Source organism: Gouania willdenowi, chromosome 12 (assembly GCF_900634775.1).
Source record: "Gouania willdenowi chromosome 12, fGouWil2.1, whole genome shotgun sequence".
Classification (NCBI taxonomy): domain Eukaryota; kingdom Metazoa; phylum Chordata; class Actinopteri; order Blenniiformes; family Gobiesocidae; genus Gouania; species Gouania willdenowi.
The window spans coordinates 21,034,983-21,050,518 of record NC_041055.1 but is presented as its reverse complement, the minus strand read 5'-3'; the positions used below and the strand labels follow the sequence as shown (position 1 = coordinate 21,050,518).

Genomic DNA, 15,536 nt, shown 5'->3' with positions numbered 1-15,536 from the left:
CTCAATTTTTTTAGAGTTCTTGTAACTTATTTAGGTTTACAGTGTACAATATTGTCTATTTCTAACATTTTATTATTTTGTTATATTTCCTGGTTTACCCTCTTGGATATCTGCCTGGTTGTTGTTGTTTTACTTATTCCTACACTATGTTGCTTCTTTGTTTTTGCCTGTTTTGGGTTTTTTTTACCTGAAGTTTGCAAATTAAAAAATGGTTATGTAGTAGGTAAACTCTACAATCTTTTTTTTTTACTGCGCTGTATTAGCTGAAATGAATATAAACTAAAAAAATAGTGCTCACTTGATCTCCTGTTCTGCTCGTTTTCCCTGTACAGTCGATGCACTCGCTCCAGCAACTCCCACTTCTCGCAGCAGCCCGAGAAATTGACAAAATTCCTGGCGAGGATCTCTTTCAGCTGGCGGACGGAGAGGTTTTCTATCGCCTCCTCGTTGTCCAGGTCCGACAGCGATGCCCTGATTCTCCTCTGCGTGGCCGGACTGACCTGCACGTCACACAGAGACATGAACTTTCCCTGCACTCGAAAACTTCTAAAGAAGAGACGGGAAAACACACTGACCTCCATGAGGTTTTCACTGGGCTCCAGGTTCAGGAGGGTTGCTGTTGGAGTATCCTCATGTTCCTGTTGAAATGGAAGTTATTCACTGTCATTCTGCTGAATCAAGGTTTTTCCTTGTGTAGTACTGTAAATCAATATGTGGCTTAAAATCTCCTAAAAAAGCCCAAATAATTACTTTTCTTCTATCTAAAGTGTAAACACAATGAAGGTCAAAGCCTGTCCTCCATTTCAGTGGTTGGTTCTCAACCTTTTCAGCTCAAGCCCTTCAAAATAAAGGTGCCTGTACCTGAAGGTGGTTGAACACAGGCATGAACATTGAAGAACAGTCATGTGGAAACAGGGCCATCTATAATGGGGGAGCTTTTTGGGGTCCATCCATAAAGTCAGCAAAATTATGGTCCATTGTTTTTATCTATATTTATTATTATAGTATTCAGTCATCTTAAAATCCTTGTTTTAATCAGAAATAAAATGGGTTCAAAGTGACATAAATGGTGGAAAAGGTGAAATGGGATTTTAAAAACTACAGAAATTGGTTAATTGTTGCAAAGTAGAGTGACCAAAAACGAGAAAGTGGTAAGAACTGTTCAAAGTGTCAATATTGGCCAAAAAGTAGGAACAATTAGTTTCAACTGGTAAACAATGGGCATGATAAGTCGTGAATGTGGATAGACTGGCAAAAATAAGCATGAGATGTGGTGAAAAGAGGTTAAAAGTGACAGAAAAGTGTCAACATATGCAACATTATGTGGGAAAAGTGGTGTAAAGGGTTTATAAGTGCTGAAAATGTCTTAAAAGTGTCAAAAGTGCAGTAAAGGCATTTAAATTTGATAGAGAAGTGGCAAAAATGGGAGTATTATAGCAAAAATGCATTTAAAGGAGCAAACAAATAGCAATAAAAAGTGATGAAAATAGGGTAAAATATGGCAAGTTTGGTGTAGTTGCAGAAAAAGGGTAAAAATAAGCAAAAATGGGCTCAAATTATAAAAATAAATACCCCTAGTTTCTTGAAGGAATCTGGCGACCCCCTCCTTGTGTCTTGTGGCCCCCAATGGAGTCTTGACCCCAAGGTTGAGAATCCCTACTCTATCTTGAACGCAGCCATTGATGTCATTAGAAAATCCTTCACAGCCATAGAAACATTCGAAGGCACGGCAGCACAAAGACGAGTGTTTAAATGCTGACTCAGCAGCTTTTAACTCAGACGTTAGTTTTTTCCTTTCAAAGATGGAGGTCAGACTGTTTCGAGGGTCAAAGTGAATAAAAGATGCACCGTCAGATTCAGGCTCTGCATCATCAGTGCTTTGACTCAACGTTCTTTATTCACCATTCTGTTGAAACAAAACGCTCCACAAAAGGAAATCTATTCAGAGTTAAATATTTCTGCTGCTAAGTCTTTAAAAAAAAAAAGGGACACACAATTAAACATTCATTCTGAAAAGTAGGTTAAATATGTATCTGTCAGCGCGAGACTCCTCAGAGACACAAACACAAACAGCAGCCCTGACTCACACTCAGAAAAGCCCCAAAAACCAGCACTGACAAACTAATGAAAAACTGAGGGAGAACGACAGAATATTGATGATATTTATCATTTTTAATGTACGATGTAATGCTGTCAATCACGTGCTACAAAAAAACGATTTCAATTTAATTAAATGTAGATTGTTTTTCTCATTTTTCTGCTCCAGTTTTTAAAGAAAAAGTGTCGTATGCTAATGTAATATAAAAACTGCAAGTATTCAGTGCACACACTGAAGTCTTATATTGAAATTATGGGCAGATTATGACCAATTTATGTTTGTCTTGCAAAAACAAAACCCAAAAACCAAAACTAAAACATAAACAACAATAAAAACCAACAAAATACCTAATAATACTCTAACGAGATTCCATAGTAATGGAATATATTAGGTGCAACTTGTCATGTATGCTACTTGTGATCAACAAATTAACCAAAACTTCTTTTTTAAAAAACTAATACAAGGGTTTAAATCAGAATTTTTCAACCTTGGGGTCCTGACCCGATGTGGGGTCGCCTGAAATTTAAACGGAGTGGCCTGGAATGTGTTAAATCAATTACTGATTGGATTAAAAAAAAAAATATATATATATATATATAATTATAATTATTTATTTTCAAATTAAAACACAACACATAATTAAACAACTGCATGCTATACCTTCATTTTTTCAAATATAAATCTACGGTAGTTAAATAAAATGCCGTATAAAGAGAAAAAGGAAGGGCAAAAACCCCAAACATACAGTATATATATAAACAAACATGATAAAAACTAATTTTCTAAAAAATTATTTGGGGTCGCCAAAAATTTGGGATATAAAAAATAGGGTCATGATCCAAAAAAGGTTGGGAACCACTGGTTTAGATTTTTAACAATGCTTAATGACTAATTATACACTGTAGTTATTGTTATTATATAGTCACGCACCAAAATCACATCTCCAGTAGCACATGCAGGAATAATTGATTTATATGTGAAGCCAGGAGGAGGCATTAAAATGATAAGTGATGAAGAAGAGCGAGAGATGTTATGGTGTGTGTGTGTGTGTGTGTGTGTGTGTGTGTGTGTGTGTTGTTGTGGCTGCTGCTGTGATGCTGTAAGGACTTTTCTCAACCTGTGTGTGTTACGTAATGCGCACACGCAGCCCATGTAACAGACCTAAAAAAAGGCAAAGGATTTAAGCCGCCTGGCTGACTGATCTTAGAACAAACTCATGTACACACTAATGTACTCACACATGCTTACACAGCTGTTTCCAGCTGTCAAAGGAACCTTATATACAGTATGTTTTAATCTGATTAACAAAGCTTTCATTATGGTGGATTTTCTGTGAAAAATGATTCAATAAAACAATGCAGGGCAGAACCGTTCCCTATAGGAACAAGTCATGGAGTCAATTATTCTCTTATGTAGAGCAGGAGTTCTCAACCTTGGGGTCGCGAGACACTGGAAGGGGGTCGCCAGATGCCATTAAGAAACTAGAATTTTATTTTAACAATTTGAGACAATTTTTGCTTTTTTCTTTTTAGCCCTTTTCTGCAACTATACCAGACTTACCATATTTTAACCTATTTTCATCCCTTTTTCTTAAGATATTTTTAATAATTTTAATGCATTTTTGCCACTTTTCCATCAATATTCAATGCACATTTTATTCACTTTCAAGACATTTTCGGCCCTTTAATCCACTTTTTCCAAATAATATTGCATATGTTGACTCATTATTGTCACTTTTAACTTCTTTTCACACTATGTCATGCTTATTTTTGCCAATTCAACCACATTCATAATTTATCATGCCCTTTATTTCCCTGTTTGAATGAATTGTTCCTACTTTTTTCTGCCACTTTTAAGCTAATATTGACACTCTGAACAGCTTTTAACACTTTTTCTGTCCGTTTTTGGCCACTCTAATTTGAAACTTTTAACCAATTTCTGTGGATTGTAAAATCCATCCCATTTCGCCACCTTTTCTATCATTATTGGTCACTTTTAAGCCATTTTATTTCTGATTAAAATAAGAACTTACATCTTTAAGATGACTATATACTATGGCACAAATAATAATAATAAACTTCCTGGATAACAGTGGATATTATTCATATAAATAAATAAATGTGATTATCACAGATTCATAGAACAATGAACCATCATTTTGCTGACTTTATGGATGAGCCCCAAAAATCTCTTTCCTTTATTCCCCCTTATAGATGGCCCTGTCTCCACATGACTGTTCATGTATATGTTCAACCACCTTTAGGTACAGTGGGGGTCCCTGGTCTATGGCACCTTTATTTTGGGGGTCATGGGCTGAAAAGGGTGAAAACCACTGCTGTAGAGTGAGGATGTGTAAAGCATGGAAGGAGACGTGATGAGTGTGTGTGTGTGTGTGTGTGAACAGCAGCAGTATGTGGTGTGTTGACTCTGACCTGGCCGGTCCCTGAGCTGTCACTGGGGCTGAGCGCGTCTCCCTGAGAGACCGACACCTCCGACTGCTCAGAGGGAGAGCGTGTGGCAGAGGGAGGAGAGGCAGCACGTGATTGAGGAGGCGAGTGGAGACTGTTCGTATCATCATCATCATCATCATCGTCACCATCATCATCATCATCATCATCACCTCCCTCCTCCTCCTCCTCCTCCTCCTCCTCATGCGAGTCCTCTTCCTCCTCCTCCTGCTCTTCTTCGTCCTCATCTTCCTCCATGACCGGCCTGGGGCTCTCTCCTGCCCCCTGATGACAAAGCACCAGGTCCACCAGGTCCTCCTTCTCCCTGCAGGTGTCTGTGGGGATGTTGCGCAGCAGCAGGTACTGGCGTAGGTCTTTCACACGGAGCTGCATGAGCCGCGGCCGCTGGAAGGCTGTCCCCCGCAGCAGGTGGCACGTGGTGCAGCAGCGCAGGTTCTCTTGCAGCACGGAGCACAAAGCGCAGAAACTCTTCTTACAGTCGCAGCAGATGTGCTGTAGACGGAGGGAGATGATTAAAATATGATCAAACATTCCTCATCATTATGATATACCCTGCATGCTAACCTTTTCATTGCATATCAAACAGTTTTTACTGGGTTTCTATGCACTCAGTGAGCAATTATCGACCAATCTGCATCCATTCACTGATAGTCTAATCAAACGTGTTTCAAACTCATGACCCGTGGGCCAAATCCAGCCCCTTGGGGCATCCAATTTGGCCCGCAAAAGAAAGTAAAAATGACAGAGAAAACATGAATAACTGTGTAAATGAAGCTCAACAATATTTGTAGGGGCTTTTTTAACCTTAAATATTTGAAAAAGACTTAAAATTCTTACAAAATCCTTCATTTTCCCTTAAATTATGACATATTTTTCCCTTAATTAAATAGAAAATGGTCACAAAATCTAGAAAATATAAAGTGAATATCCTGTTGGGACTGATATCTATCACTTTTTGCTTGGATATTATTAATATTATTATTTTTTTTTTGTTGATATTTTGTATTTTATGAATACGTAGATGAGCAAGTAATTTTGTGCAGAACCAAAATTAAATTCCTGAAGAATTGTAATTCAAGAGGTTGGGAGGAATATGAAAGCAACACAATACAAAAAAAAAAACAAAAACTAACCCAAACTCCCAAAGCACACAAAACAACAAAAATATACAACACAACACAACACAAAATCAAATCAAAAACCAACAAAATTGCTCAAAAATATACAAAACAATGGGAAAAAGACACAAAATGACAACAAATACATAAAATTATGCCAAAAATACACAAAAATGACAACAAAATCCTGTTGTATCCTGTATTATTGTTCAGATTAGTCATTATTCTAAATACTGACATGAATATTGATAATGTGGCCCTCTCTATGATAAAAGTTGTGCATCACTGGTGTAAAAAAACAACAGCCCTGTGTCACTGCAGAACTTCAAAAGTTGACTACAATTGGCTGACTCAGTTGTTTACCACAGTGTAAAAAAGGCTGATATCCCACTGTGTGTGCTGGCAAACCTACACGCTGTGTGAAGCCTGAGCTACATGGATCAACCAAAAATTATTAAGAAGCATGCAGCCATTTCATGCTAATACTAGTGGTCATTGCTCATTATTCATATTTTTCATTTCTTCAGACTGACGACTGAGGGACTGGGAGCCAGTTTTTGTAACATAGAATCCAAGAGCATCTCTATTGAAGAACTGTATACATAATGTGTTTGATAGAATTATCTGTGGAAAACGTGGCATACAGTATATGCTGCGGAAATGGTGAGAGCGTCACTAGCACAACTGGTGACATTGGTCTGATTAGCAAACCTTGGAAATATGTTGTCACACATTCACAATTGGCTTTAGGTTCACAAAGCATCTAAGCGCCTTAATATTAACATTGCAAATTAGTCATCATTTGAAATCAAGCGATAAGCAACTGTTGCCAGTAGGTGGCACTACACTGATGGCAGATGGGGGACTAGTTGATCTATGATTAACTATTGCTTGCAACAAACAAGCTTTAAAATCTAGTGTGGATCCCACTGTGACTGACAGCAATAGATTAAATGCACGTGTAGGATTTTAGAACAGTTATCGGTGAATAAGGCGTAACACGTCAAGACAACAGGTATTAAGGGTGTAAGAAAAAATCGATTCGCAGATATGTCGCAATATTTTAATGCGCGATTATCGTATCTGTCCAAAATATGTCCAAATCAATTTCTTTAATCATTTTTTTTTTTAAGAAAAAATAATAATAATTGCACTAACATATGCATAGCACGTAAACACCTGGTCACTAGGTATCAGACAACCTTGTTAAACTACTTCACTCCTCAATGCATATTAGCTTGGTTACTTTCAAAAAACTTGTAGAAGCAAAAGTTTGAGTTTTTTTAAAAATATAATTTGACGGTTTGATAAACATAAAACTTGTTTTTCATATTTGCACTTGAATTACAGTTATTTACCATTTACTTGTTCTCGCAAGTTCAAAAGAATTGCAAAAAATTGTATTTCAAACCATTTTGTACTTGTAAAGGTGAAATTTGTAATTATTTATATCGCGATGTATATTGTATTGTTTAGTATCGGGATACACTACTGGTCAAAAGCTTTAGAACACCCTAATTTTTCCAGTTATTTATTGCAATTCAAGTCGTGCAAGTCCAATGAATAGCTTGAAATGGCACAAAGGTAAATACTGAACAGCCAGAGGTTAAAAAAAAAAATGTTTGGTTATCTAAAACTGAAAAATAATGTACATTTCAGAATTACACAAATAGGCCTTTTTCAGGGAACATGAAGTGGGTAAATAATAATGAATCAGCCTTGAAAGCTGGTGCTACTAATTCCTACAGGTGTTCCAACTTTTCTTGGTTATGTTACGGCAATTATTATATTAATCGTCAAATGAGTGTTCATGTGTCCAATTTTTCACGTGTTTATACACGATGACTGCATTATTCATTGTACTTTTGAACAGAAATGTTGTTCCTTTGCTGAGTCATGTTAGATTAGATTACATACTGGCAGTACAGAGAGATTGTGCTGTTTTCACAGTGCCAGCAAAAACCAGTCTCTACTCAAGGTCTCAGTAGTGTATATCATATTGTGACATGCAAATCATGAATCGTATCGTATCGTCAGATTCATGGCAATACGACAATACATTACAACAATACATTACTCAAAGGTGCAGAATCTATGTGAAACATATACATTTAATTGTGTAGTTGTATGTGACAAACGCAAACAAATCACATTTGTACTTAAAGGTGCAGTCTCGGATCCCTCTCTCCCTCTCCCTCTCCACTGCTCTGTTGCCCTGCCTCCAAACTTTCCAAAGTCCCTCCCCCAGAGGAGCTAACAAGCTAACGTTGATGCGACAGCAACATCACAGTAATATAACATGCTCTGTTAAAGTCATATTAGTGCAGCGCTTCTCTTTCTCAATCTGCACACACCTCAGCAGCAGCAGCAACAACACGTGTCACTTACAGCAGCCACACGGAGGCTGCTGTGTGCACATGAACAACACATGCACTACAGAGTTCTAGTGTAACAATTACAAACATAATGTAAATCAGGCAGCAGTAATTACCTTCCAAGCAGAAAAGTCTCCATCTTCTACTCCTCCAGACCATACACTGTAAAAAAGACGGCGCTCCAGCCCAGAAAAGGGGCGGGGACGATGAGCAACAGCTGTCAGACAGCCCATCAAACACAATCCTGGCTCTGATTGTTTTTTTTTGCTCGGTCGCAGTACATTCTGGCAATCTTCCAAAGGCAGCAGGAGCAGCAAGGGGGGACTCAATGAGTCTGTTTTTTTTTCACACATACTAGTTTCATGTAAAGCTGTCCTTACATAGTGACAGCTTTAGCAAATATGACAAAAAGTCACTTTTATAAGAGTTGCAGACTGCACCTTTAATGCAGCACATACGGAATGGAAAAACTTAAGTTTTTTCTCAAAAGTGACATTTTGAGAAACTTCCACAAGTAAAGACAACACGTGTGTATTTACAATGACAAACTTTCCACACCCGCTCACAGGAAGCAGTACAATCTATGTGTCGCTCCTGGTGATGTCTGACATTTCACAGTCTTAATGCTGTCTTTGGATACGGAGCAGTGGAGTAGATTGACGCCTCACATGGGCAGGAAAGCAGGTCAGCTACGGCTCTGCACATTTCTTATCACTTCAACACACCGTGGTCCAAATAATCCCATTTCCACAGTTCCCTCGCCTTTCTTCAATCATTTGTTGTTAATCTCCTGGTGGGTGTTTTTTTTTTTTTTTTCTATTATTATACTCTTAAATATATCACGCAGAAAGCCAAAAGCGAGCCGGCCTGCTGTCACTAAGACAACTGGTGTATGGATGATGGTGTAAAGAAACCAACAGAGAGTAAGAGGAACACTGCAGCAATTTCAGCACGATTTCTGACAGGCAGACACACGTTCAAACTGTGATGAAGAGAGCCGAGCAGAGAAACGCAATGTATACATGTTGATGTAAAAAAAGTGCATGAAAATAAGAGAGAAATAACATTAGGTTGTCTTTAATAATGTGTGACTCATTATTGGTGCATTTGAAGCTGCAAAAAATACATCTTTCAGGAAGAAAAAAATGTATAACTCACACTGGTTATTATCAAATATAGAAATGTCACATTAATCTATAATATACAAGTATATTTCCTATTAACTTTACAATACATGAAATTAACAATTTAGCAATCAGGTGAAAAACATTCATCACTGTCCTTTTTTTGAAAAAATTAAATCTCATTGAGAGGAGTAAAACCTCTTTTTTGTATTTTAACAAAGGATGGCTGCTTTTATGAAAAGACACAAAGAATTCTGCTTAAAAAATGATAATATTTTATAGAGGCGTAAATCACCAGTTTCATGATGATATGATACTGATTCTAATGGTGAGATATTTGTCGATATCACAATGTGTCACGATTGGATTCAGGGATCTTTGATCGATTTAAAACAATACTATAAACCAATTTAAAACAATCAGTTACATTTCACCCAAAGCTATAAAAAAAAGCTATTTTGCTGTTTTTTTTTTGTTTATTTTTCATTTTTATTCCTGCAACATTTCAGACATTTAAATGAGAATCATTCATTTCAACAAAGAGAAAAAAACGACGTGCTGTGTTTCTCTGATGATGACGATAACTAATCGTTACATCTATCCAGATCCATGAATCGTTACAACCCTAATAATTAACAAGTATGTGTCAGTAGTAGGGCTGGGCATTGCCATGAATCTGACAATACGATTCACGATTTGCATGTCATTACATCATATATCCTGACATATCCCGATACTAGACGATACGATATACATACATACGATATATCACGATATCAATAATTACAAATTTCACCTTTACAAGCACAAAATGGTATGAAATACAATTTATTTAATTGTTTTTAAACTTGCGAGAGCAATTGCATGGTGACTAACTGTAATTCACGTACCAATATCAAAAACAAGTGGTATGTTTATTAAACTGTCAAATTACCTTTTTGCTTTTGCTTCAACAACAGATTAATTCTGATAAGTTCATAAAAAAAAAGGTAACCACATAGATCTATAAAAGTGCCCAGTGTGTTAGTGCAATTAAATGCTTTTAAAAAAAAAAATGATCAAAAAAAAACCCGATTTGGATGTTTTTTGGATCAATACGATGATTGCACAGTGAAATATCGCAAAATTTATTTTTTCTTACACCTTTGTGTGTCAGGGTGTACATTTTAGGAGCAAATATGTAATATTTTTCACTCCTTATTCTCCTATACTCTGCCTGTTCAAGGGTTAAAAACAACTACGCACCTAATGATTGGGTTCAGGCCTTAAAATGTATTTACATTTGGACAAAAACCTCACTTTACTGTGCGAGAACGCCTCTATTCAGAAAGCGAGTGAATAATCACGAATGTCACTGTATCCTGTCCTTGAATGTATCGTGCAGGAAGTCACTGTTTACAGCTGCAGCTGTGATTGCGTAATTCAAACGTGAAGGGTTTTTTAGGCACGATTAGACTTTTTGTGTTTAAACAAAAGCACCAACGTTAAGTAGAGTAAGACAGCTGGAAGTCAGTCAGTGCAGTAGGCAGGCAGGTTTAAATACAGCTGAAGGTAAAACACTTTACTAATATCACCTCTTATGGATGTAAATAAATGAGTGAGTTTAGAAATACTTTGTATACTCCCTCCCTCCCTTTATATTTCCTCACCTTCCGCCTGAACACAGAGAAGGCCAGCCCACAGGCCTTACACAGCTGCCCGGCGCTCCCTGAGCTGGTGGGGGGGTAGGTGGAGTACCCGGCGCTGGGGGCGAAACGAAAAGGCCCGGCTCCCGCTCCAAACCCCGGCTGCTGTGCACGCACCGTGCCCGTGCCCATCACCTCGTTCAGCAGCCCGCAGCATGACGCCCACATGGACGATGCACCGGCCTATGGAGAAACAACACAGAGATGCACACAGCTTCATTATTCAGCGGTTTGATAGTATCACGATAATGTCTCAGGTGTAATTAAGAAAAAAAGATGTTTACACACGATACACATGCTTTTATTCAATATCACGACTTTTCATACTTTTTTTTTGTTTTTACAACATTCATGTGCACTGTTTACTAAATTAGCTGAGACCCTGTGACTCTGATCACTGTCAAGGACATAACGCAGTGTTTTTCAACCACTGTGCCGCGGCACACTAGTGTGCCGCGAGAGATCGTCAGGTGTGCCGTGGGAAATTATCCAATTTCACCTAATTGGTCTAAAAAAAAATATTTGAAAACATATTAATTATTATCTGCAAATAATATACCATTGTCGAGTGTCCGTGCTGCAGTAGTGAATAAAGGTGCGTGCACACCGAACGCGACGGAAGCGATGCCGTTGCCTTAAATCGTCCCTGATCGGTAGTTTGCACATAGTGGTGCTTTTTTGTCAGTCCATCATTTCATCGCTCCAGCGACGCGATCACTAGGGAACTGTGTGTGTGTGTGTGTGTGTGTGTGTGTGTGTGTGTGTGTGTGTGTGTGTGTGTGTGTGTGTGTGTGTGTGTGTGTGTGTGTGTGTGTGTGTGTGGGGGGGGGGGTGTGTGTGTGTGTGTGTGTGTGTGTGTGTGTGTGTGTGTGTGTGTGGCCCCGGTAACAGGGTAGAGACAGAGAGAGAGAGAGAGTGTTGATGACGTCTTTTTTTTCCCTTCTTGCTCCGCTTCTACGGTTAAATGATCAACTTAACGGAGATATTAAAGGATGACTTCACTCAGAATGTGTTTGATCAGTAGTTACTGTGGTTTTAAAGAAATTTACCGCTTTAATTTTGAACCTGATACTTTGAGGAAGTAGAACAGCCTCCGCTGCAGCCGTCAGCACTGAAGCGGGAGCGGGAGGGAGGGGCTGCTGCCTCCGCTCTACAGACAGTGGAGGACGGGAGATATCGCTTCACGTCGCTTAAAAAGTCAAAATTTTTCAACTTTGATCATGCAAGTCGCGTCGCTGAGGGGGGGATAAATTGACGTTGCGTCATTTACATTGATTTTTAATGTAATCGCATCGCTTCAGTCCCTTTAAGACCACATTGTTGTTTCATTTGTTATGTTCAAGCTGTATTTTTGAAGTGGACATGATAAGTGCACTTTTTATTTGAAAGAAGAAATACAAATGATGATAAAGTCCTTTATTCTTTGTGTTTATTTGATTCCTATTCAAGACACTTTGATGAGAATGGCTATATTGTTAATATAGGCTACAGAGTATCATTTTTTAACATGTTTGGCTGGTGGTGTGCCTCGTGATTTTTTCAATGAAAAAAATGTGCCTTGGCTCAAAAAAGGTTGAAAAACACTGACATAACGGACCCTTCTGCTTATTCATGAAGCTCCATAAACATAGCAGTAAAAGGCATTTTGCTAAATAATTTTACAGTATATCCATCAATAGTTTTTTTTAATTTATTTATTTATTTTTTTTTACAAACCTCCTGCAAATTACTCAAACAGCGTGTGATTATTTTGTTGAAGTTTCTTGATGAAATTTTTACTGTAATGTAGATCACGCAAAAAACCAAACAATACGCAATAGAAATCAAGTGAACAATAAAACAAAGGACAAGGAATAACATTTAGAAGACGGACTCTTTAAGTGATATATATATATACTTGACCAATAATATAAAGTCATACATACATACTGTACATAGATAAACCTTAAATTAGCGCATTGTACTATAGAACAGTCACTCCCAGACTAAAGAAATGTTGCAGTCCATTTAAAAAAACGACATTTCTTGGGCTAAAATGCTAAAATCACAAATCCAATGAAAACACACAACTGAAATGAACATTTTTATAAAAATTTAACAGTCCGATACATTTTAGACATGAGCTGATTGCGATTAAGTGCATTGTAAACATGCATTGACATGCAAAAATATGTTGCAGTGGTGCAAAACAACCTGCAGAAGTCCATGATGGCTTCTTTAAGCTTAACATGCATGAAATAGAAGCATCCACCACCACCACCACCACCACCCAGTATAAAGGATGTCTAATGTATTGACATACAGTCAATACACAGTCTCCCCCCCTGCTGCACATTTTACTTTTGGCACACAGATGTGAACTGTTTCTGGTCTTTGGAGAGAGCAGACGTGTTTTCATTCGCTCCGATAACACGACCTTGGCTACAGCTGGCTACAGCTGAACAGCCTGAAAAATTGGGCCCAAGACTGAAGGAAAATGGTGAAAAAACCGCAGGGAGGCCCTTCAGAACCCAATTCGGGTTTGGAAGAGGTCAAGGAGTAAAACAGTACAACCATTATGTTGCAACTGCATTTACTGAATGAGTGGAGTACAGTAAGAAGCCAACATTTTACCAGCAGAGAAAACAAAAGAAGCACTGAACTCAAAGCATTTGATATAGTAAATGGTGTCCCCTGGCGCAGGTTAAAAATAAAAAAGATCAATGATTATGAAGAGGGAGGCAGACGCGCAGCGCATTAGTGAGAGTGCTTTTTGACGCTAGAAATGATTTGGAACAGGAAGTGCCTAAAATATCTATGAAATGTTTTCCAACAATCATTATTTTTTTTTAGACATTTTTAGTGAACAGATGTATCTAGTTTTAAGTCTTTAATGCTGTCTTCATTGCTTAGAAATGAATCTTTACTTCTCTAATTAGGTGTCTTTGCTGTGCCTGTTCATAAAGCCTCCAATGGGACCAGCTATGGGGATGTTTAAAGGGCTCGACTATGACGTGCACTGCACCCAATGGGTCAAGTAGGATGATATCCTCTAATTCAAGGGTTCTAAATCTTGGGGCCAGAAGAGTATTTGGGGTCGCATGACACTTGGAGGGGGTCACCAGATGCTTTCAAGAAACAGAAAATCTTTTTGAACAATTTGAGCCCTTTTTTTTCTTATTTTTCCCCTTTTCCTTTAACTGCACCAAACTTGCCATATTTTTACCTATTTATCATATTTTTGCTCCTTTTAATGCATTTTTGCTACATTACTCCTATTTCTGCCACTTCTCCATCAAAATTCAATGCCTTTTCTGCAATAGTTTTCCACTTTCATGATATTTTCGGCACTTATAAACCATTTCCACCACTTTTCTCACCTAATGTTGCATACGTTGACCCATTATTCTCACTTTTAACCTCTTTTCACCATATTCAATGTTTATTTTTGCCAATTTAACCACATTTGTGATTTGACGTGCTCATTATGTGCACCTTAAAACCTTAATTTTTAAAATACATTACCCACAAACCCCTCCCCCTATTTCTGTCACGATTAAGCCAATGTTGACACTTTGAACCCTTTTTACCACTTTTTCTGTCTGTTTTTGGCCACTCTAATGTGCAACTTTTAACCATTTTTTGTGGTTTTTAAAATCCCATTTCCCTTTTCCACCATTTTTGGTCACTTTCAACCCATTTTATATCTGATTAAAACAAGGATTTACATCTTTAAGATGACTATATACAATTGCACAGATAATATTAAACGTTCTGGATAACAGTGGATATTAATTCAGATAAATGAATAAATGTGGTTATCACAGATTCATAGAACAATGAACCATCATTGTGCTGACTTTTTGGATGGGCCCCAAAATGCATCACCCTTAGAGATGGCCCTGTCCATTCATGACTGTTATGTCTGTACTTAACCACATTCAGGTACAGTGGTCATTAACACCTTTATTTTGGGGGTTGCGGACTGAAAAGGCTGAGAACCACTGCTCTAAGTGTCCAAAGGAATGATCCAAACCAACCTATGATACTGGGCTTGACGTGTCCAGCAAAGCAAGATCAACCGGATGTGTTTTCAGATCGCCGAGAGTGAAGATGGTGCGATGGGAGGAATGACTCCTAGGAGCATACTGATGAAAGGAGGGAGGGAGGGAGGGAGGGAGGAGAGAATATGTCTTCTGTTGTTCCCTGGCCTACAGAATCAATAGCTGACATCAGCACATGCCGAGCCCTCTGTGCTTCTTTTCGGCTTCATGCAGAAAACAAAATAATTCACATGGACCTGCCACATCTTTTTTTATTAACAGTGCAGCGCTCGGTTCCTACTTGTCACAAACACTGTTTGATCTGACCTCATCCATCTGCTTCCAAACCTGTTATATAATCTTAGGAACAAGGCACTATATGTGGCATCAGGACAAGAAGCAGGAGCGAGACCACCAGGACCAGTCTTTACCATACACACACACACACACACACACACACACACCCTTCATTTATGTAACAGTCAAATGTTACATCAGCTGCCTGCCTAATTATCAGGGTTGGGGTCAATTATAATTGTAATCGCACAATTATGGTGTTTATAATTATAATTGTAATTTCAAAAAATCTGTTGCTGTTGTATTGTTAATTAAATTGTAATTGAATTTAGATAATTGACTTTGTAAT

At 38.0% G+C, this 15,536-nt stretch overlaps 1 protein-coding gene across 2 annotated transcripts in view; it reads right to left on the bottom strand.

The window, feature by feature from the left end:
• Positions 1 to 15,536, bottom strand: part of rnf34b (ring finger protein 34b) — a 31,179-nt gene that overhangs the window by 4,818 nt on the left and 10,825 nt on the right. For both annotated transcript variants that reach the window (XM_028463513.1, XM_028463514.1), the window contains exons 2-5: positions 10,833 to 11,051; positions 4,531 to 5,058; positions 576 to 638; positions 299 to 500 (exon numbers count right to left, since the gene is read on the bottom strand). In XM_028463513.1, the coding sequence (XP_028319314.1) occupies positions 299 to 500; positions 576 to 638; positions 4,531 to 5,058; positions 10,833 to 11,051 (1,012 nt within the window). The remainder of the gene's footprint in view (positions 1 to 298; positions 501 to 575; positions 639 to 4,530; positions 5,059 to 10,832; positions 11,052 to 15,536) is intronic.